Source organism: Pleurodeles waltl, chromosome 11 (assembly GCF_031143425.1).
Source record: "Pleurodeles waltl isolate 20211129_DDA chromosome 11, aPleWal1.hap1.20221129, whole genome shotgun sequence".
NCBI lineage: Eukaryota > Metazoa > Chordata > Amphibia > Caudata > Salamandridae > Pleurodeles > Pleurodeles waltl.
In genome coordinates, this window is record NC_090450.1 from 866,229,503 (window position 1) to 866,256,164 (window position 26,662).

Genomic DNA, 26,662 nt, shown 5'->3' on the forward strand with positions numbered 1-26,662 from the left:
TGTAGATCATATCATAAATATTGCCAGGTTACGAATTCAGGAGTGAGCTATGAGCTGGGTCATCCAGATCTGTCCAATGTATCACACAATTTGACGAAGCGTGAAAACAAACATTTATGTGATACATTTCTCTAAAAGAATACAGCCTTTGGGAAGTACAAGTGATGGTAAAAAAGTTTAATTATACAGTCGCGGCTGGCGACTTCGAAAAGTGGCGAGGCAATGGCTAAAATAAAAATGAAATATAAATGTAAAAAAAACCTTACCTGGACGTTGCTGCCACCGATCTCCGCTGCACTGCAGGCTCCCAGCCCACTCTAACCAAATCATGATGCTGCTCAAAGCAGCGTTGTGATTGGCTGGAGCACTCTGGCTGGGTGCTCCAACGCAGACTGAGAGCTTGGGCTGTCTCTTTCCAACTCAGCAAAACAGTGCCTAGTTCGAGAGAGCCTTTGTGCGCATGTGTGTTTGGCCGGCCTGAGACAGCCGGCCAAACATATATGCGCACTGAGGGGAATGCTCTGTGTACTGCCCTCCCCCTTGTCACCACCATGGCCCCACCCCCTTTAAAAATAAAACGATAATAAACGTGGCTGATTATCGTTTTATTTTCAAAGGTTTTGCAGCTCCTGCTGCTGGCGGGGGGGGCATGGTGGAGACCCTCTTCTGCCCTAACGGAGGAGCAGTCCCTACAATTATATCACATCTCACAACAAGAATATCAGAGGGTCATGTGGCTTATCTAACATGGGCCAGAAGCAATTATTGAGAGAATTCGCCTTAAAAGGTTTAATTATCATTCATTCTCCACTGACAACTTATGGAGTAACTCAGCCGTTAATTCTCTATGTCTGTGTGAATCAGGCTTGGATGCAGTTGTTATTCTTGTGCAAATTTTACACTGGCAGTTTCACATTCTGAACCGTTGAGATTGCAAGTTTCTGACCAGAATTTCTGTGCCTGTAGACCCTGCTCTTCAAATGCATATAGTTTAATATTCATAGCCGAATAAACTTCTGATCGACGGATTTATGTCCCTTTTTGTATTTCAACTGAAAAGTTTTTTTCATAGTCAGTGTTTTTCCATGAATTGGGTTCTATTTCTGTTATCATTATGTATTTCTTTGAAATAACATAGCAATAGCAATCCTGGAGAATACAACTGATTATTGTTGGACCAAGAACGCAAAGTGGTTTTTACATACTGCCTTCTCAGGAGCATTAGCAGATGTTTAATTGCAAATTCTAATCGATTTCATTCAGAATCCTGGTTCCATTTACAAAATACACAAAAATCGATTCTTAAGTCTTATTTTTCCCATTGGCACTACATTAAGGTTAGAATACTTTCCCCTTTCTAACGTTCTCTTTTCTCTGATTGAGCGTCCCATCAGTTCAATAGCAACATATTCCCCCCAGGACCGACAATGCCACGATTGCCTACTTCTTATATGCGGATGATTCAGTTCACCCAATAGGCTTGTAAATATCTCACAAAATGTTCTCACCCTAAGTGTATGCTAATTCTGCAATTAACATCCAAAGCGCGAGATCCACTTACTTGGTAATTCCTACTGCAATCAGGCAGTCGCCTAGGTACAATTACTTGGGATCTTAATGTTGATACTGAAATCTAAAAAGCCGCAGCTATGAACAATTGTCTGAGACCACTGTTAACCCTCTATGTGGGAAGGGTCCAAAAAGCGCCCATTAACATGTAGCAGGGAAGATTTATTTTTGGCTCCCTGTCCTACGCAGAACATGGAAGTACAAAAAAGCTTGATATCACGGAAAGGGTTCTGACAGACATTGTGTTAGACCTGGCACCCTTGACGTGATTTCTCCTAACCTCTTGCCTTCATACCTCCAGTTTTTGCCAACTTCGTTTTTGCTAGCATTCGGATTCTGGACAACTTACCACTGCTAGCCAGTGCTAAAATGTTTGTGCTCTTTCCCTAAAACATTTTAACATTGGCCTATCCCCAATTGGCATATTTATTTCTCTTATAGGTTACTAGTAGAGTGGAATACATGTGCTCAGTTACTGCTAATTAAATGCTACTAGTGGGCCTGCAGTACTGATTGTGCCATCCACCTTAAGTAGTCCTTTAAACCTGTCTCAGAGATGACAGTGCAAGGCATGTGTGTGAGGTTTTACACTGTCATGTCGACCTCGCAAAGTAAACCGGATGCCATGCCCAAACTTTCCTTTTCAATACCTATAAAGCACCCTTAGCGTAGGCCCTAGACAGACTAAAAGGCAGGGTGCAGTGTATTTAAAAAGTTAGACATATACTTTTTAGTTTTACATACCCTACTAGTGAAAAATTCTTAAATTAATTCTTAAATACTTCAAGGCCTATCCCTCCCATTAAGATTGGGATTACCTTATTACATTTTATAAGTGTACACTGGCGGCTGGTACTAACAAGCAAAGTGGGTGCTGCCCTACCAGCATCAGGGAGGAGAAAAAAGGGAGAGAATGAACAAAATAGAGCAGCTTTAAAAGAAGTGCTCACTACATTGGTGCGCACCCATTAAAAAATTCAAAATCTTTTTTTTATTTTTTTATCTGAGTTTGGTGTCTTACTGCGCATGTGCTGGGTGAACGAGGAATTCCTCGCCCCCAAGACACAAGTGAAGTGAGTGACAGCAGCCTGTTGGGAGTGGCTGCCCAAAGCGACAGTGCTTAGATTTCAAATGGGGCGCTTATGAATTGGCCTAGAGTGCGATCAGCAGAGCTCCTTCACATAAACGGGAGAGGGCAGGGCTGGGCGATGGCAACGCAGTAGAATCGGTGCAAAAACTGCAGCACTCCTTTAGTCTCCGCACTATCTGGCTACCTAATTTGCAAATGGGGCCTGGGAGAGTGGGCTATTGATGAGTTCAGCAGCTTCTATTTCCGGGATTATCCGCATGCAGAAGGTGTGCTGTAGTGCACATGTTGGCTCTTCATTGCTCAGGACGGACACCATCAAGCTGTTCCTAAAGGGAGACTACAGCCAGTAGCTGTTGGGAAAAGAAAGGCACCTGCAGCCCCGGTAATAAAAGAGCACACAGCAGGTTTGTGTTATCAAGTTACTGAGAGTTGACTTGGGGCGTGGGGGCTGCCATTAATTATAACAAAGGGGCCTTCCTGCCTGCCATAGTTATAGAGACTCATGGACAAAACAACAATGGCACACTGTTGTCTAGCGGAGTGTTTACTTTCCTAGAACACATGCAGGATGACCGCCTCTACCATGATGTAACATCATGTTTCCTTTATCACTCTTCCCTAATCCCACCTTCTGTTTCTTGTGCTCTCTTTCCATCCCTTCCTCGCCTCACTTGTTCCCTGTAGCTTTTTAAGCGACTTAAGAGGAATTGAACGCACACATAAAAAATTAGACATGCACCCCCCCACATAAACCACACAGCTATCACACTCTACTGCACCTTGCAGAAACATATCACTGACACTACGCGACGCAGGCAGTGCAATGTTTTCTACCCAGTGTGCATACACCCAGTAGTTCTCAAAAGCTGTGCAGAATGCCCTCACTACTAGATACACATCAAATGTAGGTGAGCTCTGTATATGGCAGTAAAATATGATATTTTGACTCCGGGCTGGACCTTTTCCAGTCTGTTGCTCTGTCCAGCTTTATACTGCAGCGTGTGCCCATTGTCTTCTTGACCACAGATGAGTACACCTCCACACACAAAAGGTATTAAAATGAGAGGAGGCTAAGGTGCAAACACCTGCTTCAAGAGCACTGGGGTTCACCTCACAACCCCTCCTCACTCAGGAGGCATCTGGCTCTGTTGACTCTGGGCACCAAGATATTCCCTACACGGTACTGATGCCATCAACAGCATCTAAGAAGAGGGAAATGAGTACTGGAGACTGTGTTCAGTGTCCTGTATATTGGGGTAGTCAGCTTAAATACCGGCCACCCTGGTTTGGTGCTTCGGGAATAATGTGCACAGTGCCTCATCTCCCCTGCAGTAGAAAGGGCACTGGCAGTGCTATTCAAGGGCCTCTGCAGTTGGGTATGTGCACTGTACCATCAGTGAACTGCAGATCGATTTGTTAGTTGTGTATCCTGCAACAGTGACATTTTAGACCAGAGATCTAGGTATAAGCAGCGACATTCGATCTGCTCCTCATAGCATTGATAGCACTGTAAATACACAGTGTTTTGGGGAAAATTAACAAACTGAGCAATTTTCCTTCTTCTTTATCTATGTGCCATTCTCACCCTTTTCCTGACACCACATATTGTGCTTTAACTGATTTTTACTCTGCCACGTCTGCATTTCTCTATGAGAAGCCCTCCACCATATTGCTGGAGCCCTCTCAGGGGATTGGGGGTGGGGGGGGGGGATTACTTTGGTTCATTAATTTGTGCCCCACCACTTTAAAAAGTCACCAGCCTCCGCTCTAAGTGTAATTCACAAACTGGAAGAGATAGGCTTTTCGAGTTTGGTGTCTCTGGAATCACAATTTACAATCACAACTTATGGTGAAGTCGGATTTTAAATTGCAATTCTAAAAATGCCACCGTTAGAAAGTTGGCATTTTCTTACTTTAGCCATTTGGTGCCTAATGCCTCTCTCTGACCACATGTCTGCGGGGGTGACAGCTGGGATTTGTATATTCCTCCTAGACGGCCACACACAATGGGAGTTTAGGTGTAATCTAATGTGCCTGATGGGCCATCCTGGAGAGGATGGGAGGGAGGAGCTGAGACCAGCCTCACTTACACCGGATTAGGCTGGGTCCTGTACACACACACACAGAGGGCTGCATAACCCCCTGTAGTGAGTCTGGAGCCAGAGAAGGAAGGGCAGGGACTCTGTGTACTTCAAACGCATGTCTTTGAAGTCTCCCCCACTTCAAGGGCACAACTGGGTAAAAGTACTGTACCTCTGAAACCACCACTGGAGTACATTTCTTGACCTGTGGATACTCTGCCAGGAAGAAGGACTGATGTGCTCCTGAAGGCCTGCCACTCTTCAGGACTACTGTTTGCTGGACTCCTGCTTTGCATTGCTGTGCTGACCTGTGCCTGCTGCCCTCTTGCCTGGGGAGTGAGAAGGACTGGACCTGAATCTTTCCAACCCAGAACCCAGAGAGACTTTAAGGGCTAGATGGCCTCCTGATCTGAAGTCTCAGGGACATTACAGACTTTCAACCACCATGGTCCTGCACCTGAACTCTGCCATCTGTATGTCCCGCAAGTGGTGCCAACCCAGTCCTGGACCCTTGGAAGTGGGCCTAAGGTGCTTGCTTCTGCGGTACAGATGCATCCTCTGCTGCAGGAGCAGAAACGATGCAGTGCTGCAGGTGCGTGGTGAAATTAGACAAATAACATCTACTGCATTGGTTGAAACCAGTGCAACCAGGATCGCATTGTTGCATGCATCTCAACACCAGTGTATCACCCTCGCAACCAGCGCTGAGGCACTTTTCTCGGAGCAAGGTCCTTGCAGCCCCACCAACAGCAGCCTCAATTACGAAACTTCGCAAAGCAGCCTTTGTGCTCATTAGAACCAACACATCGGCTCTACTGCACCTCATCTCCTTGACGGTGACATAATAGGAACTTGAACCGCACCTCCACCACATCTTGGTACCTGTGCATCGCTGCTATTGCATGGGTAAAAGAGGTGCAGACCCTCTACTGTGTAGTTTGGAACTGAAGCATTAATCTGCAACCCAGATTTAAGGTACTTTTGTTCAGCAGGCTCAACAATGTCCCTGCAGCCGGGCCGTGTGCCATTGCAGTTGGCCTGAACTTTTGACTTTGCCCTGGTCTGGTGCCACCAGATATCCCCGGTTGGAGCTTTTGACTTCTAAGCACTATTTTAAAATATATTCTTTAAAAATGAATAACTCAAGCTCTACTTATTAGATTTGTGCTCTTTTGGTCTTTTTTTATTTATTAAGTTCAATTAATTTCCTAACCTGGCGTGGGATCCTTTTTATATGGTGTTTCACTGTTTTACTGTTTGAAGTGTTGCACAAGTACTTTACACATTGCCTTCAGGTTAAGCCTGACTGTTCTGTGACAGGCTGCGAGAGGATGAGAACAGGTTAATTTTGGGTTTGATTGTGCCGTACTGCCAAGAATTGTGATTGCTGCTTGACCAGGACTCACACCCCAATCAACCAACCACCCAAATTCTCACACATTGTTTAAGTTAAGGAATTCTGCCAGTCAAATAAGGCATGAAGACAATATATGCTTTCTTTCTAAATGTGTACATTTGTGTAGTGGGTAGCAGCGTGTTATAAAAGATAGAAATGCTTGGCTAACTTATTGCTTCCAGTTTTGTGACCAGCACTAGGCAGACAAATCTTGCTTATTGCTGCTAGTAGTTCTTATTAAGTCAAGCGAAAAAAAATAATTTTGTTTGGATTTGAAATCATTCAAATGATCTGCTATTGATGTAAAAATATACTTGTTAGATATAAGCTGTTTTATTAGTAACAAACAGGATTGCACCACAATCTGTTGCTAGAGAAGAAATAGCCTATTATTTCAATGCTCACCTATGTTAGAAAAAGCTGAATATTTGAAAAAGTGGGTTTCAGTATCTGAAAAATATTAACATTCCTGGAAATTAAATTTAATCAAGTTGAAAGTGGTGAAACAAAAGGTATTTGGCACAATATGTAGTTTACCCAAATCTGCAATGAAACTATTCTAAACAAAATACCCAAAGTTGTGTTGTTTGAAATTGTCCATTGTATAATTTTCAACAAAAGGAGAACTCAATAGACAGGCAATCTAAAATGTATGTTATTCTTGGCACAGTATATATATGGACGAGGACTGTGGTAAACACGTAAATGCGAACATTTTAAATATGTTAATCTGGATGCTAATTGTAAGAGATTAATTTGAAATTTGTATCTTAATGCTTTCGCTTTCTGCGGCAAACGCAATTGTGAGACAGTCACCCTTCTAGCATGTTCATTCACCTCAATGTTTCGGACTGATACTGCTGGTAACTGACCCGGACTGTGCCCTGCGCTCTTCAAAACAAGCCCAGGGCCAGTGCTCCAACTAAAAGGTATATGGTCAAATGGTACAATGTTATAATTCCAACTGGCAATAACAGACACTGTAAGTCCTTAGTATACATTAGGGCAGGGAAGTTTTGAGGCCCAGTAGATTTCCTGCACTGGAGTGTGCATTACTGTGGGGCCTGCTGTCATCTTTAAAGGCAGCCCTGCCTTGCAGACTGTCTTTAAAAAGTAAGATGTGTGCAAATTCGACTTTGGTATTTGAGGTACTTCCCAAGTGGTAAACAACCTTATTCTCACAAACAAGTCACCCCCAAGGTCTCCTCTAGATGCCCTGTGGGTGGGGTGCCATGTAACTATAAGCAGGGACATTATAAAACATGTTTTACATGTCCTGGTGAGGGAAGCACTGCACCTTTCATTTTTCCTCATTGTAGATACTAACCTCCGTAGGATAAAATGGGAATAGTTTCCCTAAGAATAAGTATGGCTAGGAGGGACATAAATATGTCATGAAAGGACTCAAATGAATGGTAATGAACCAACTTGCCCTTGTTGAATTCATCATAACTAGTACAAATAATATGTTATAAGGCTTTCTTTCCTGAAAGCCAAATTCCAGCCTGCTAATGGTCTCCTGATTGGTCAGCTATAACAGGATTAGCCAGGCTGCTTTGATGAGGTGATAAGTGGCCTGCCCTGAGCAGAGGCTATCAGATGGAGGAGGGTGACAGATGCTGAGGTCAGTCCATGAAGGGGGTTGAGTAAATCAAGCTGAGGCTTCAAAAGGAAGCCAGTCTGAAAGGAATGGAGCCAGGCCTGCCCTCTGACCATGTACCCCACAGATATAGTGGGCTTAGGAAAGTAATATGCAGATGTCCGGGGGGAGGGGGGTAATGGAAATGAGCTACACCCGTGGGTTGGTTTAGCCAAGTCTTGCGCCTCTGGAGGAAAATCATCAATCTTGGAATGTTAAAGTGCAGTGCTTTATGGGACAAGAAAATGCCACACTTTGGAGGAATTTGCCATGCTTCTGGGTGGCACCCTGCAGCTCACTGGACAAGGATGCCCACTGACTGTCCCCCAAGATGAATGAACAAAAGTGGCTGATCTGCATTGGAATAGAGATCTGCTGCCTGAAACCACAAGAAGAAGTAGGACTGCCCTGCAGGAATCCTGTTCTGCAACCTAGAGGACTGCATATTGAAGTATTGCTCCTGTTGCACACTGGAACAGCCCAAATAACTTTGCCTTGCTTTTAAAAGGACTCAAGAGTGGACTCCCTGAAAGCAACAGGTTAACAGAGCTTCACCTGTACCATCTCCATCAAGAAGACCCCAGCTGGACAGCCTCCAGCGGCCTTTCAAGGATTTTGGCCAAGTGCCCTTTGGAAACCTTGGATTGGTGCTGTGGACCACTTTCCTGCATCGAGAAACACTTCTGGAAGTAAGTGTAAAACTGTTACGCTGTGGACGGCTGGAACTCTTGACTGTGTCCCAATCCAGTGCAATCTGTCCTTTAAGCGCTATTTGCTTATAAGTGCTAGTTTTACTTTTAATCTTTAACAATTCATATTGCAGGTTCACTATATAGGATTTTTGTCACTTTGGTGTCATTTTAAAAGACAGAAATATTTCCTATTTTTATAAATTGGTGTGGGATTTTTATTGTGCGATTTACTGATTTGATGTATTTCAATGCTTTACATACCCGTCTCCTAAGTTAAGTCTGCCTGCTCATTGCAAAGCTACCAGGGGTTGAGCCAGGGGCTAATGTTTTGAAACCTTGACTGAGCCTAACACTGTCTGGGGGGCTTGTTGCTAGTGATAGGTGCATACCTACCTCTACTAATAACCAGCCTTCATCAGCAATGATCAGGTTAATAACAGTCCGATAACGCTCTTTTTGGTATATACTCCATCAAGCCACAGATTCCTAACCTTAAGTCTATCCCCAGGTGCCAGACTGGATTGGTTAATTTTCTCAGTAGTTGTCCCTCCCACCGTTAGGTCACTTGGTGCGGCTCCACGCTGGCTTTGATGCAATTATATTAAAGTTCCAACATCAGTCTGTTGATGGTCTCTTTTCCTATCCTTGGACGAACAGCACAAAATATTGGTCATAGAGTGCAACTCTCTAATTTTCTATCTTTTTAAATGCTATAAAGAGGCCACTCCCTAATATGGGGAGGGCGCAGGACAGTAAGGTATCAGTGTAGCAAGAAAGAGCATTACAGAAGGTAAGTAAGGTTTTCTTCTGATGGATAGTTTTACCTGCAGACTCCTCATCTTTAGAATAGAGATCCAAGCAGTAACACCCAAAGGTGGCAAAGACTGTGGAAGGGACTCATACAATAGATGTCTTGCAGGACTAAACAGTCAAAATCCCCTTCCTACTGGACCTGACAGTCAAGACAGTAGTTCTTGGTTAACGTGTGCACCAATGCCCATGTTGCAGACTGGCAGATATGGGGAACAGCAACCCCACGTGTCAATGCATTGGTGGCAGCCTTAGTCCTGGTGGAATGGGCTTTGAGACCGTTGGGAGGCTGCTTTTTGGCCAATGTCTTCCAATGTCCAATGAAATTTTAATGCAGAGGACTGTCGACCTCAATAGTGTTCTATTCTTCAGCGGCTTGCCTTTCTTTGCTCAACAGAACCCACAAAAAGCGGATTGTCCACCAGGAGATCTCTGGTGGGATCAATGAAAAAACTTGAAGCCGTTTTGGGGTCTAGCCAATGGACTCTCTATTTTTCTTTAGAAGGATGAGGCTGGGCAAAGAACGCTGGAAGAGTAATGGACTGTCCAACGTAAAAAGGAGTCACGACTTTCAGCAAGAAAGCCACCTGGGTCATCAGCTCCAGTTAGTCCAGAACAAAGAAGGTGTTGGGTGGCTGCTCAGAAAGAGCCCGGAGTTCACTCATGCAACAAGCTGAAGTGATAGGACTGAGAAAGACAGTGTGACAGTCAGAACATGAAACAAGTAGCTGTGCATTGGCTCAAACAGAGTATGCACAAGCAAGGTCAAGATTAAGTTAAGGTTGCACTGCGCCATCACAAATGGTTTGGGAGGGAACATGTGTGTCAAACATTTAATCACAACAGGTAATTTATACAAGGAGAGTCGGCCCAGAAACCGCAGAAAATGTACCAATACCCTTAAATGGAACCCACAGCAAGACAATGCTGGGTCAAAGACATAACAGTAAAAGGTCCATGATCTGAAATACACACTAGGCCCCAAATGTGTCCCAGCACCCGGCGTAAACAGACTTTTGCAGGGGGACATCTGACCGCAAGTACAACATCCACAACTTCAAGTGGAAGATGGAATGCAGCCAATTGCTGTCACTCAGTCTTCATACAATGCAGTGCAGATTGCACAGGTTTGGGTGCATTACCCTGCAGTTTGGGTGTGGGTCCCTGTCCTGACGCTGCCACAGATGATCCTCCTGAAGAGGTAGCCTCATGGTGAAAAGATACTCATACCCAGGAAATTTCAGGTGTCACACTCTCCTGTCCCCAATTCAGGGCCACTAGAATGACTTGGGCCTAGTTGTTCCTGACCTTCAGAAATTGGGGCAGGAGAGGCAGAACGGCATACATGAGTCTTGTGCTCCATTCTGGTCGGAATGTGTCTCCCAGAAAGTCCTTTCTTGTGAGTTCAAACACACAAGTTTGGACACTGCATATTCTTGACTGTGGCAGAAGGATCCAGCCAGGGTTCAACCCACTTTTGGGAGATGTCTTGTGCCATTTTGGGATGCACCACCATTTATGATCTGCCTGGCACCACCAGCTGAACTTGTCTGCCCTGATTTTTAAAAACTCTGCTGGGTTGTTCATGATCAGGCGAAGCCCAGCCAACTCCAGAGGTACAGACCATTTTGGCACAGCATCCTGGACCCTATTCATCCTTGTTTATTTGCGGTACTGCATGGTGGTGGGGCTATCCAGGATAACCTACGCCAGTCTCCCTTTGATGGACTGGAAGATAATCTTTAGTACCAGGCAAATCTCCTGCAACTCCATCTGACTGATATGGAGTTGGCTTTCCGCAATAGACCATAGTCCTCAGATGGCCACCTCCTTAGTGATGCATCTGTCACCACCATCAGCTGTGGGTGGGGCATGATGAGGGGTTTGCCACTGGTCCAACTGGGGTTGAGCAGCCACCACTGCAGACCTTCTGCAATTTTCCCCAAAAACGGGATGTGTTGATGCTGGGCCCACTGAGACTTCAGATTCCACTGCAGAGCCTGCATATGCCGATTGACATAGTCAAAAACCAGAATGCCGGAGGCTAACAGGCCAAGAAGCCTCAGAACTGCTCTCAGAGACATGTAATGAGGCTGAAACATTGGGATTTTAGTCAGAATGTCCTGGATTTATCGTGGCAGAGAGAAAGCCCAGAGCTGCACCATAATCTAGACAAGTCTTATGAAAGGAAGCCTTTGCAAGGGAGTCAGATGGGACTTTGGCACATTGATCGGGAATCCCCAAAGATTTCAGGGGATTCACTTCCATCTAGAGGTGGTCCCCGACAGACTGTAGTGAGCCTGCCTTCAACACTCAGTCAACCAGATAGGGAAAAACTACTACCTTCTACCCTCAAAAGATGGGCGGCGACCACCACCAAAACTTTCATGAACACCCAAGGGGCACTTTGAAAGGTTGAACAGCAGGTAGCGTCAGTGGTACTGCTTAACGAGTAAATGAAAATGCACATCCTGCAGATCCACAACCATCATTCAGTCACCTACAACGAGGGCAGACAGAACATGGGCCAGCACAAATATTTAAAATCTGTCCATCCGCAGGAAGGCAGTCAGAAGGCAAAGACCTCAAACTGCATGGAGGCCTCCATCCTATGCTGAAACAAAGAAACAGCAGGAGTAACAACTCACCATTTCTAGGCCAGAAACATCTTGATGGACCCTTTTGATCCTGCACCACTGGCAGCAAGATGGAATGGTGTTGCTCTAAGAGCCACTCTGATGTGTGAGGTAGCTGTGGTGAAAGGAATGGAAGGAAAACCGCCCTGCTGAAAGATCCGGAGGGCCAATCTGCCGGATGGGATTGATTGCCCCCCACTGGGACGGGCAATTGTATCATGCCTCCTATAAGGTGGGTATGCAACAAACAAAAGTGGCTTGCCAGCAGATGCAGCAGGAGAGGGACACTGAAAAGATCTGTGCCCTTAAGACTCTGTACAGTGCTTGTTTGATCCTTGTACCAGGTCACAAAAGAACTGAGGTGATTGCTGCAAGGCTAGAGGGGTCTGGCGCTGCCTCATACACCACTCCTCCTTCAATAGTCCCAGAAAGGCCTAAAGTAGTGCTAAAACTATCTGGTTGGAGTGGCTGGTTCTCTTTAAACCATTGTATGCCAGAGTCAGCCTTTTCATCAAATAGCCAGGATTCATCAAAAGGCATATCCATGAGGGATACCTGCACATCTAACAACCTTGTTGACTGCATCCGCAGATGGCTATGCAGCAACATACTGTTGCTGACTGCTTACCACAAGCACTTGGTAATATCCAGGCCAGCACAACGTATGTATTTAGCTGCATCCAGTATAGCTTGAGCCAGGTAGGCCCTAATCTCTTTGAGAACCGCCAGCAAGATCTTGCTAACCAGAAGGTGTATGTTTATTAACCTAGTAGGCAAAGTGCATTGACTGCTTTGACTGACATCAAGGCCAAACTGGCCAAAGAGAACATATGTTTCCCCAATCCTGTTTGGCTCCCCGTATTGTTGGGGGGTGATCTGAGGGGTGGGATGGCACATAGAATGAATTCAGGCTCACTTTGCTGGTGAAAACATGGACCACCAGACTCTCTTGAGTAGGATGCTGCATCAGAAAATCAGGGTCATCTGGTGCTGGGCTATGGATTCTGGCCACCTCCTGTTCATTAGTAAGCAAGGCATACAGCAGGCACACCCCAGAGTATCAGTTGAAGATTTGTTAAATGTGAGTGTGGACTCAGAGGAAGCAGGCCATGACTGCGGGGCTGCCATAAGGACATTTGTTTTAACTTCAACATTGTTGAAGTAGAATAAACTATGTTTTGGCAATTTAAACTGCACTAAATAAATCTTGAGTCTTTTTTCTGTTCAAATAATTTAAAAAACATCATAAATAAGAAACCCACAGATGTTTACTATTTACAGCAGAATTGGTGCAATAACTTCAAAAAAATCACATATGTTCAGCTCAATCTCAAAATTCAAGTGTAGGGAAAAGCAACCAGTATCCTTGATTACCGTATGTCCATCGTTTTTCGACTTTATACATAATGGCAAAAATAACCACAGAGATTGCCCTAGCTCAAACAAAAACTCCATATGCTCATGAGAATGGTATTTCAATTATATGGCAAGCATGCTGCCTGTCGCAAGATCTCCTGCCAATCTAACTTGTTGCGCTCCATGTTTCAAGTTCTCTGGACCCTCATCGCAGTTGCTGATTTTGGGCAGTGGACCAGCCTCCCTTTATTCTAAAGAAGGGGGTGCACTGCTTTGAGCTCCAAAGTAGGATTGCTCCTTACAAAGCACCCATGTGCAGGTAACTTCCTTCACATAATACAAAAATTACCATATTGTAGTATTTTCATTATTTGTATGCATAAAAAGTGCCTTTTGCATCAACTATGCTTAATAAAATGAAACTCTAAAATAAAACAAATACAATTGTTGGTTGACTGGAAAAGTATAAGAAGGGAATGGCTATGCTGATATTGTGAACTAGAGCATCTGTCAATTTCTTTCATTTCATACAGGCAAGAGCCCTACTTTTCTAATTTCTTACTGCATCATTTTCATAACTGGCAATTGGGAATGTACGCATACAAGTTGATTACTAAAAGCATAATGTTGGTCCTTTGTAATTGGTTCTCAAATGTGAGGCCCTCTACCTGAAACTCTCAAGTCCAAGCCAACCACAAAAATATATGATCAAAATGATAAATGGGTACACAGCAGCCGGAAACGATTGTATCTATTTACCTATTTATACATACATGTATATAGATCTACAGTATAGAAATGCACAAATATACACACACAAAGATCTGTTCAATATTAAAGGCAATGAATGTATTAAATAGTTAAAGAGAAGGAAAGCTAGTATAATAGTAAGTAGAAGGTAATTAAAAGTAGAGGTTTGTGCTTAGATCATTTGTACCATGCAGAAAGAGAGCAAATAAAAATCAGTCTAACAAATCTGCCTTTTCTGCATGTTCACCCTAGATTTTTCACCTTTTTTGGGACACTATTTTGGTTGGTGTCTGAACTCTACACACCGCTGTGAAATAACAAGTAAGATGCCTGGTCTCACCCTCTGAACATGGTTAAAGTCGCTTACCCTCAATGACATATTAACTTGCCTGTAAATTCCTCTTATATTGTGTATGGAATACACCGTGGGTCTGGAAGTTAAGTGTCACCCATGGACTGCAGCAGCAATTAATCCACAGGTCTGGCCTGTAATACATGGCTTTAGGCCTACTATGTATAGCAGCATACAAAATGTTGTCAAACCTATCAAAATAACAATATATGGCAGGCAGGAAGCCCTGGTTTTAAATATTAATAAGCCACTACACCTGGTCACCGACAAGGTAGAATGACTGATATATAAAAATGGAATCTGTGTGACATTAAAGTTACTATGTTCCTCCGGTGACAAAAAAAACTATTTACACTGGAAGGTCTGTAGCTGTATCTGAGAAAATTTCAAAGCACAGAATATACGCTTTAATGTGTAACTTTTGACAGGAAAGGCATTTAAAAACTCATTCAAGTATTAGTTTTCATATTTATTAAAAGTCAGATTTAGCGGTGAATCTAATTATTAATACACTTTTTAGTAAACATAACTTTTAGAATTTACCTTTTCCTCGACTTAAGCTCCAGGAGGCTAATTTACATTAGGGCATTCTAGTCCAGTGAAATTGGTGGTAGTGATTCAGAAGTTCCTAGGAAAGGTAAACATAGGATTCATATCCTGAAAGACCTGTGCCTTTTTATGAGGTAGGGGATGGCACTGACAGAGAATGTGTAGCTTATGAGGTTGCCTTGCGTATGCATGAAATCCCAGAAGAGGACTGGTGGGTTAGTCTGTGGAAGTACATGCCTGTTATTAGGAGGGCTACACATTTAGTCCTAGATGCAGCCAAACAGGTTAGGTATATCTCCATTAATGAGGCCCCCATAAAGAAGTTTAGGCTAACCCATGAAAAGTATTCCCGGAGGTTTGCGTTGCCCAGAAACAGTCACACCAGTCTTAGGGAGATTTTATGGACTTATCCAGTAAGGAACTGCATTGCTGGGTGAAGGGCAGTAAAGTAAAAGATTATGATGAGCTGCATTGTTAATGTGGGATCTTATCAGAAGCAAATGCTTTACAGACCTACACTAGAATCTAATAGGTTCCAAGCTCACCATGCCCTGGAAGCTTAGAAAGGAAGGGGACTTCAGGATTAGCACCCCAGTCACCAATGGGAGACTGGGGGTAACCACAAGAAAGGTGGGTCGGGTACCAAAAAGAGGGGAAAAAGGGAAAACCCCCTTAAGGCTCCAAACTTTTGACAAGGGGATAGAGTCCCAACCCACTTTACAGAAGCATGAAGATGGGAATGAACCCAGGGGAGGAAGACACCCCTTGAGAGTGGCAGGTGCTTACATTTGTATCAGTCAGGGCACAGGAAGGGAGATGCCTCGAGCCACAGGAAGGCACTCAACAGTGGGTGCTCTATATAGGTGGCTAGTGTAGAACTAGAGGGAGGCTATTCCATGATGGACAGGGTAGGGCATGCCCTAGTATCCATTTGCCAGAAGGTGGACCCAGCATGTAAGCTAGTAATTCTAGAGTTCCAGGAAGATTTTTCCAACATCAACAGTGAATGGGGTCCATGACACCGCTCTGCGGGTTAGCTGTGCAGTTCGACACTGGTGGTGGAAAGGCTGGTCTTCCCAGAATAGTACCTGCAGGGACAGGTCTGTAGGGAAAGGAATGCCAATGACTATGGTCTTCATAGAGTGACAGTGCTGTGTGCCCACCCCAAATTGAAAAATCCACTTTCTTACAATCAGGATATATGTGTTGTGCACTTCTGAAGGCCAAAAACAGAGGTAAACAAAATGAGAAGACATAAAATGGAATATTCACATACCTGCTGTTTTCTACGAGATAATGCACAATTTTATCCAGTACTTTTTCTATGAGGGCAGTACGAATCCAAAGATTCTTAATTGCTTGAGGAGAAAGGCTTGGTAGCTTCTGCAGTTTTCGTACGCTGTCCTGTATACCTTGCATCTGATTTCTTCTAAAAGATTAAAATATATATAATATATTAGTCTTTCATGCCAATATTTCAGCTGTTCAGCAACTAAAGAGATAGCAATATAAAGCACTTATCGCAAATTTCAACATGATTTGCATGTATTCCCCCACCAATATCTCTGCAAAGAGCTCTGTGCACTCAGCATTCAACATTCACTTACAAAATGAATTGTAGCCTAATTTCATATATTTGATATCTGCCCCACTACGTTTAATCTACCACATATCAAAAAGTCACCAACTGATGATGAAAATGCTGTGATTATAAGGAGAACATTACACAATGTCCAGTGGCCTTGTTGCTTATTACACCATATTGAAGCAATTACACCATACTGAAGTAATTACACCATAGACCTAAATTATTTAAGCAACTAAACCATACTGAATTATTGAAGCAATTAACACCATAGACCCAGTATCCTGGTCAACATAGGCTTTAACTGCCACTGCCAGAATCATAAAAACTTCTTAGGATTCACATTCTAGCAGGTATTTTTATAGTATTATCTAAAGAATGTCTCCTCAGAACACAATGAAGCAGAACATTGCATGAGCAAGACAGGGAGACAGACAGACACTCTCTCTCTCTCTTTTAACGACCTCAGGTTTCCCAAAAATGGTTCTGTTATAAACACACACACATTCACCTCCACGGGTTCCCTCAAACAAACCAACACAACTCAGATATGAAAACAAATATCATATATGATCTCACAAACAATCCAGGAGATTTTGTGACCTAAAGATATTGTTTTCAAGTACAGACTCCCTCACTACAGTTACCATGACATAAATTACGAATGCTCTTCTTACCCTTATCTACTGTTCATACAACTACATAACCCTGCAACGTTCGTCAACGTTTCTTGCTTCACAGTGCGGACATGTTCTTGCCTCGTCCCTACCTCTTTTGCTCACCCTTAGATACAGAAACTATGCATCTGTTCCATTCTTCAAGTTATCCGGAGTGCCAGAATTCCATCTTGTGTTTCACCAAACAGTCTTCAAAATTTAGATATATCAAACACATCATTCCCAATTTAATCTTCACACAACCTCCTGGTCTCAAACACGCTCCAGCTCCCATAGCATCAGCACATTTCCTCAAGATGTCCCTCTTCAGTGTGGGACCTTCCACTACCATGTGACTACTCTGCAACCAATGTGGAACATAGTCCTGCTTCTCTTTCTTCAATTGCAAAAAAGAAACATTTCTTGTGATGGGATGCACACAAACAATTTCCCTCCCTACTCTTTTCTCAATTTACCACCTTACTACTTCCATGTAAATGCTTACTTTAACCCACCTAATCAGTGTCTTTCTGTTTGTGTACAGCACTGGGGATTGAACAAAGAGGTCCTCACATGTTTACTGACCATAGTTTTTCAAGAATTTTGCATCTTAACCCAACACTATTGCCAGTAACTAATAACCTGGGACACTCTTCGGTGGAACAGACATGTAACACTTCCAACACATTTCTAGTAGTGATCGCTCTGAAGAAGCACCACCACCATCCACTCAGAATAGTAGTTAATCAAGACAACTACAAATGCATTCTTCTCCAAACTGTGCAGGAATCCACTAAAATCGAGATATACGGTACATTCTCCAATGATGTATTAGGTGAATCCACACGTTCTTTATTCCAGGAACCACACTGCCACATTTTTTGCTCTTCTTGACCTTGGGACAAGAGCTCACCAGCACTGTAGCTTGCCCAACAATGGATGGGCACAAAATAATTTCCAGCAGTTTGCACCCAGTCAGAGGCTAGGCCTTCTGAGCCATAAGAGTTGATCCTATTAACTTCTCTTGGTCTCCACCAGGTAGAACAATCCTGCTCTTCCAACTGATGGGAGACGAGTTGCTAGTGGAAAGTGGCACTAAAATGCCATTCTCTGCTAGCAACTACTTGGCCACAATACAATGCTGTTACTACCTACCATCAAAAAAATGTCCTCCAGTCTTTTCTAACACATCATGCAACTCCAATTTAACAACAAAAAAAACAAGGGTGGGCACATTTTCTATGTGTGGGGGGGGGAATATGCGCCCCCCGCAGCCCAGAAGACCATCACCTCCGCAGGGCTTAAAAGTAATTTGCTGTGGAGATGTGGGGGGGGGGGGGGGACTTACTCCTCCCCCGCAGCCCCGGGAACCACCACCTCTCCAGGGAACTTTACAAATAGATTGTGGGGGGCTGCGTGCCCCCCCCTACATCCCCGGCGACCACCACTCCCCGGTGCTAAAGACTTATACAATGCAGGGGGGCCACGTGCCCCCCCCTTCTCCGCCACAGCCCCGGTGATCACCACCTCCCCAAGGCAAAGAAACAAAAGTAAAGGGGGTCTGTTGTGGACCCCCGAGCCCTAGGGACCACCACCTCCCTGGGGCTATGTAACATTGGAGGGGGGGCATACAGCCCCCTTCGTGGAGCCTACAATGGACCTGGGGTCTGCCACCAAGGCTGGCTCCTACTATGTCCCGGATGCTATTTTTAGGGTCGAGCCTGCAAGTGCATGCGCTAGCACATGCACCTCGCATGCAAGACACTTGTGTTCAGAAAAGGGCTTGGAACCCGCCTGTCGCTCACCATTTGTTGGTTTACGTGGCACTCTTCTTTACAGCCTCGTAATTCGTCAAGGCATGTCTCCCATCATTTCCATTCCTCAGTGCGGCGAAGCGATCAAACACTTATTGATTTAAACGTAATTAGTGCCCATCCGCAGCTCAATACGTGATTGAGCTACTATTTTGTTCTAACTTCCAATGCCCGCAAACAGAAGGCTTGTGACTGGCAAAAACGTGCCCAGCAGGACAAACAAAATTGCAAAGTTTTTTTTTTTTTTTAAGCTAACTTTATTTTAATTTGGTAAGTCGTCTTTTCTCAGTTTCCACTTGTTTTTTTGTCTGCTCTTTGGCACGGTTGTCAAAAGATGTCAATTAACTTGTTTGAAATTTGCGAGACCCATTGCATTGCAAATGCTTGTTTAATTCTGTATTTTTAGGCTACTAATATAGTATTGCTATTTAATGAGTTGTAATACACCTTCTCTTTTTCACTGATTTGCTTTTAATAAATTGTATTGATGAGATGTTTCAGTAATGTATTGCTGTTTTTCTACTTTAATGGTCTATGGACGAAATAAAGTGTTTACAAACAAAAAAGCGTGGTAATTTGGTCTCTTATTAAGTTATCTCTCGAATCACTCATATCTGACTCTGATTTGAGCTCTCTTAACCAGGCGAAAACCTTTCAAAGGAGTCGCTCCTTTTCTGTGATTTCATGTAACATTGGTTCGCTTCAGAGCAATTTTCTTGCTTCCAGGAAAACTCAATGCATATTTCATATGACCCTATGCCAGCCTTCTGCCACTGCTGCCCTTTAGACTCTATAGCAGAGGTCTCCAAACTTTTTAATGCCGCGCCCCCCCAGTTCAAAAATAAAAATCATTGGGCCCCCCCCTCAGAATTTTTCACAATTATTTTATAAACATGGCAATGCTTAAATATGTCTAAACCTATTTAAACATTGCAGTTAAGTACTGTTACCTTTTTAAAACTGCAATAACATGCTTCTGCTTAAAACAAAGGCCTGTTATCTGTATAATATTTATTTTGGCCAGAGTCTGGGGCCCCCCCTGGGATCACTTCAGGCCCCCCTAGGGGGGCCCGCCCCCCAGTTTGAAGACCTCTGCTCTATAGTATTCAAGAAAAAAGCCTTTTTGAGCTTGCACTGAGTCTTGACCATCCAACCATATCTGTTTTTCAAAATTGGCTTACCATTACTCTTATAGTGTTGGTGGTCCTCTAGGTGATCATAAAAACATGCTGGTGCCATCTACTGCATGATGTAAGTTCTTAAGAGAGAAGAACTCTTTCTGATACACAAGGAAATTGAATGGTGGTTATAACTAGGCCAACCTTAGTTAACCAAATTGTAACATGTTATGTCATCACTCTTGCTAAGCTGACCGAGGGCAGCTATACTGTGAAAAAAAAACTGTGGTGTTAGAAGTCCACAATAGTGTTAGAGTGCCAGGTCCTTCTTATTGTCACTTATATAAGGCTGCGGTCATCCTCCCCTGTATCATGGCCTGGAGACATAAAGTAGTTCCCTTTAGGAGATCAACGTCACCCACCTCTTGGAAGCCAGCAGTTTTTGTGAGCATTAGATCTTCTATTTTCTGTTACATCAATTCGACTTCAGTACCTACGGCTCCACTGCTGTTACCACAGATGAATAATCAATGGTTGCCCCTATACTTCCAGTACATGGGAACACGTGTCACACATTTCACTCTGCATCAATCCCACAGCTAAGCTACAATCCGAATTCACTGAATGTGATTCATGCTGGATCTTACACCAGCACACCATCCACATGTGTTCCGATAGGTCTGATGTTCCCAATAACAGCATTGTCAAGCTTGTGCTACAGATTCATGCCAGTACCTGGCATAGGTTCTCCACAGCCTTGAGACAGAACCCATCATATAGCCTTCCAGGTGAGAAAATCCATTAAGGAAGATTAATGCAGAAATAGATAGAATCTACTTGATTAAAGAATATGATAAAAATTAGATACAAAAGTTCTTTGAAGTATCCTGCTCCGACCAAAGCTTCCTCGTATATGGACTTGGCAGGAAATTACACCATATGAAAAAAGATTGTCATTATCTTGGACTGGTAAGCTCTAAAAACAAACACTAACAAGCATTTGCAATGCAACTGGTCTCGCGTTTGCTCGTGTTAGAGCTAATAGCGTTGGAAACTCCTAACCGGACTTTTCTTGTGACATAAACCATGTACGTAACCGGAAAAAGTGCAATCAACTGTGTAACAGGGTCGATATTATGCAAAGCGCTCAACTTCAGCCAAGTGAGATCGCGTTGCGAAAATAGAGAAAAAGTAGTCCACAAACCGAATGGAAAACAGCAAGCCTTGTATGTTTTCTGTACTTGGTCGATGTGCTCGAGGAGGGCTAACCACCGGAAAAGGCATGACGTATGCGTGCCTTCCACTAATGAAATCAAGCAGATTCTAACAGGCAAGCCCACTAACCAATGAAAGACATTGACGTCACGTGGATGGCGCTCCGAGCCCTTATTAATTCCTAAAGTGTCTCTCTAGCGAAACGCATGCGCATGCGACGCAGGCTCGACCCTAAAAAGGCAACCATCTTCAATAGGAATGGAATTAAGGCCAGTCACTCACGCCTACGTCTCCAGGAGAATGGAAGAACCAGCCTGTTTGACATCCTTTCTCTTTTTTAAGCTGCTGCAATTAATCAACAAATACACTGAACTTTCGTCCAAGCTACCTAAGGAATACAAAAGATTTTTCACTGTGCGTGCAGAACAAGGACCAAAGACATCATAGTCCCCTTTATGACCTCGAACCTAAATGACCACGCTGCCACCTCTGGTGAGATTTGTTTCTGGGTGCAATAGCAACCTTTCTAGGACATGGTTAAAAGAACAGTGGTTTTCAATTTGACCTGTACAGCTGGTGTTGGCTGAGATGTATGAGGATTGAAGACATGCTCTCAACATATGGCAACGTGACTGCTACACTTAAGCAAAAAGTGAAGCAGAGCATGTAAGAACAGATCCACAAGTTGATAGTTACCAATTATTTGGTAGTATATAGGTGTCCACACATGCAGGACAAACAGAAAACTAAGCACTGGCTGCACAGTTACGCAATGAGAAAATATTATATGGGGTATATCCAAAATCAACTGAAGGCCTTGTCATGGCTGCATGGTTAAGCATCCAGGGAATACTATAGGGAGACTATACAGGAGCTGCCAGAGCGCTAGTGATATAACTAAGTCACTAGAGAACTACAGATGGTGTATACCCAGGAGCAACAGAAGTCCAGTCTCTGGCAGAGAGGTAAAACAGCGAGAGAACAATATATGCAGACGCATGAACAACAGGTTTAACGGTCAGAGAATGTTACATGAGCTCCACCCAAGAGCAATGAAAGCTTAAGTACTTAAGGTCGAAGAAAGGAAAAAACAATTATACAACTAGCAATAGAAGAGGATGTGGGCAATACTTCTACTCTTATTTTAAAATTAAAACCCAGAACAGCCAGGACTTTGAAGGCTTGCTGTTGTATAGACCTCCTGGCCCCATAAATAGCTTTCTGGCAGCATGGCCATCTATGGTGGAACCACTGCTGCTAGTTAAGAATGCCATGGTTCTGGGTGATTTTAATCTCCATTTAGAAGACCTTGAGGACCCCAGCATGGTAGACTTTATGAACTTCATGCAGAGCCTGGACTGGCTATCTGGAGATAATATACCTTCCCATCGAGCAGGCCATAGGCTTGATGCCATTTTTTCTAGGCCAGGCATGATCTATAGGAGGGAATCTAGGGAATTAGATTGGTCGGACCATTTTTTACTATCTTTTACGCTAGCTCGGCCTCCCCCTCCAGCTAGACCCCTTGTCAATATGTCCCTAAAAAGACCTTGGTTCAAGATTAATAAAAACAATTTTCCTCAGGCCTTGAAAATAGGTTGGGACATGGCTGAGACATTAGGTGGGTCTAAACTGGAGAGTTTTGAACACGGCCTGGAAAGGGCCATTGATGAGCTTGCTCCCAAGACCACATCTAATTTTAATGGTCATCAGACTTATTCTGCCCCCTGGTTCTCTGAGGAACTGAAAATCTTACAAAGAAATTACCGTCAGCAAGAGAGAAAGTGGCTTCTGAATAAAGCCCCTCTTGAAAAAGGTTTTCTGAGGGAATCCCTGAAGAACTATAAATCAGCCATAAAGCTAGCTAAAATGACTTTTTTTTCCAAAAAGATTAGAGGGGCCTTGAATGCTCCGAGGGAACTTTTTCAGATAGTGCGTACATTAACCACTCCTTCGGTAGCAGCTACCCCCTTGGAGAATTCACAGCAATTCTGTCAGTCAGTGGCAAACTTCTTCCATCACAAAATCATGAATTTGCTAAATAATTTTAGTCCCTCTCTCCCTGTTGGGAAAGAGGATGCGATTATAGGTTCCGTAGGCACGGTTAAACCTCGAAATTCGTTGGATATTTTTCAGCCACTCTCCGTAAATACTATTAGAGATTCTCTTCTGACTCTTAAATCAGGGGCACCCACAGATCTCTGTCCTCCTCGGGTTCTTAAGCTAGCACCCCAGATGATGGCCTAGGCATTGGAACCGGTGTATGCCGAGATTCTCCAAGAAGGAATCTTTCCAGATATCTGGAAGCATGCTACCGTCATTCCTCTCATTAAAAAAGCAGGGAAAGATGTGGCAGATTTGTCTAATCTCCGCCCCACTTCGTTACTTCCAGGGATTTCAAAATTTTTTGAAAAACATCTTAATCGGGAGCTGTCTGCTTTCCTACAGGAGAATGGTGGATTAGACCCCTCACAGCATGGTTTTCGAGGTGATCATAGCACGGAAACGGCACTGATTTCCACCTCAGATATGATCCGGAGAAGAGGAGATGGGGGTGAGGGCTCGATTTTGGTTCTATTAGATCTTTCAGCAGCTTTTGACACCATCTCTCACTCTATTCTATGTAATAGGCTTGCCCAAGTTGGAGTAAGAGGGAAGGCCTTTCAGATCCTTAGTTCCTTTTTGTCTGACCGAACCACTACGGTAGTATGCAGGGATTATAAGGCCTCTCCTTTCCAACTACCCTGTGGTGTCCCGCAGGGCTCTTCCCTTAGTCCGACACTTTTTAATCTTTATGTGTCTCCATTAGCTAACCTGGTGCGCTCATTTGGGGCTCAGATCGTCTCGTATGCAGATGATACTCAGCTGATTGTGCCCATCTCTCATAATGTGAAGGACACTAAGGAAAACTTTCACTGCTGTATGACAGCTATTAATAAATGGATGACCTGCAATTGGTTGAAACTTAACGGGGACAAAACTGTGATTATGTACTTGGGGGGCAAAGTGTCCCCTTGGGATAATAACTGGTGGCCTCCCGTGTGTGGGGGCTGCCCATCACCAGTTTCAGCTGCCAAAAATTTGGGTATTATGTTTGACGATTTATTGTCTTTTAAATCACAAATCAATCAGTTGGTTAAGGTTTGCTTTTGGACCTTAAAAACTCTCAAGAAAATTCTCCATCTTCTAGAGGAAGACCTTAGACACGCGGTGGTATTGGCGTTGGTCACCTCTAGGCTTGACTACTGCAATTCTCTACTGCTTGGCGCAAATAAGTCCTCGCTGGATAAATTACAGTCTATCCAGAATGCGGCGGCTCGTTTAACTTTAAATATGCCCAATTTTGCCTCTGCTTCTAGGTGTGTGGCATTCCTCCATTGGCTCCCAAACCGGAAGAGAATAATGTTTAAGACACTTTGTCTCACGCATAAAGCACTTCAGGCATCAGGTTGTGACTATTTAAAATCTATTCTCTCGTTTTATCAACCCTCTAGACTTTTGAGATCAGCTTCCAGATTTTTGATCAAAGTCCCACGCTGCAAAAAAGTGAGATGGGGAGAGCGCGCTTTTTCGGTGCAAGCATCTAGGCTCTGGAATGACTTTCCGCTTCCGTTGCGACAAATGCGGAATCATTTGGCCTTCAGGAAGGGCCTGAAGACCTGGCTCTTCGCAAACTAATTAGTAGCATTCTTCTGTATTCACTTTTTTGCATTTAGGTCTGCATAGCGCTTCGATGCTCCCGCAGGAATGCACTCTATAAATAACTCAATTCAATAAATAACTCCATTCAATAAGGATATGGAGTACTTTATGGAAGGGGCATTATTCTTTCAATCAGGGCAAGCAGGGTGGCCTTTCACATAGCTGCAGTACCTCAAGTAAATACTAGCTATTCTTCTTGAGTCAGAAGCAAGAGCTTGAAGGCTTTAACAAGGCTGCAGTCTTTCAAAGGTTTACTAGATGACCCTCTCAAGTCAAAGGCAACTGCTTAAGAAGTCAATCACAAAGCAGGAGTAAGTCAAGTTGTTACTAAATGTCCATCTTGAGTCAGATGCAACTGCTTCAAATTTTCTTCACAAAGTTGGAAGGGTGCGGCTTCAACATAAAAATAGACATAGACATCTTTGCTACTCTAATGAATTGTGCTGGCATTGCTATATGATGCATACATATGCCAAAGCTAGCATGTGCTAATGACTCAATACTGCAACTTTCAATACTTGCCTTTTTATCATGAAACACTTGTGAAGGCAACCTAGTATATATAGGTGTTAGCAGTCACTGGTTAAGTCAATTGCTATACTTGTGTGCCAGTAAAATACCCACTGCCTTATGCTATGGGATAAACCTGCAGTGGTCACAAGAGGTCCCTCTTGAGTCAGATGCAAAGCCTTCAAAATTCTTTCAGAGCAGTAGTTCCTCAAGGTGTTGCTAGCGGTTCTTCTCGAGTCAGAGGCAAAATCTTCACATTTCTTTCACAGAGCTGCAGTTCCACAAGGGTTTACTAGAGGTCCCTCTCAAGTCAGATGTGGTAGCAATAACATTATTTCCTGAAGCTGCGATTCCTTATGGCATTATTAGAGATCCCCCTCAAATCAGATGAAATTGCTTCAAATATCCTTCACCAAGTTCTAGGGGTGTGGCTTTAACATGAATTGTCATACATACTTTTGCTATTGTAATGATTTGTGCTTGTTTTCCATGGGATAAATTCATTTGCCAAAGTTGGATTGTAATCATGAGTCAAAATTACAGATTTCACTAAAGTTCTTTATTTTTGTTGAAGTGAAGATACCCTACTGTGTGTAGGGACTAGCATTCAATGGTAAATAAAAGTGACTTCAAATACTTTATCTTGGTTGGGCAAGGCCTATGTTTGCGAGGGGAGTCGTGTGGATGTCCCTCCTGGGCCCTTCTCGGCCCCAGGGACCACCACCTCCCCCGGGCCAAGGTAATTTTTACAAGGCTGTGGCGGCTGCACAGCACCCACATCCCGGGACATTTTGGCCTCCGGAACCACCACCTCGCCAAGGCAAGCCAATTTGAACAAGGAGATGATGGTGATGCAGCCCTGCGGCCAACCCCTGCCATGCATGGCTAAAGGCTGTGCGTGGGGTGGGGTGGGGTTGGCTGCCTCTGGGGGGGGTTGGCCGCAGGGCATGGCCTGAGCTAACTATAACTTGCTACTTACCCCACATATTACATCAGTAAAGACACATTCTATGGCATCATTTATCATATAACTTCAACATTGCAATAAAATTAATTATGAGAACTCTGTGCATGGAAGGCATAGGAATTTATAATTACCTTAAGGCACGAGTTATAGTTATAATTCCCTACGTGCAAGGAAA

General features: G+C 43.6%; 1 protein-coding gene across 3 annotated transcripts in view; it reads right to left on the reverse strand.

Moving 5' to 3' along the window:
• Positions 1–26,662, reverse strand: part of SGSM1 (small G protein signaling modulator 1) — a 950,757-nt gene that overhangs the window by 568,192 nt on the left and 355,903 nt on the right. For all 3 annotated transcript variants that reach the window (XM_069214718.1, XM_069214717.1, XM_069214716.1), the window contains exon 5: positions 16,197–16,349. In XM_069214718.1, coding sequence (XP_069070819.1) covers positions 16,197–16,349 — 153 coding nt within the window. The remainder of the gene's footprint in view (positions 1–16,196; positions 16,350–26,662) is intronic.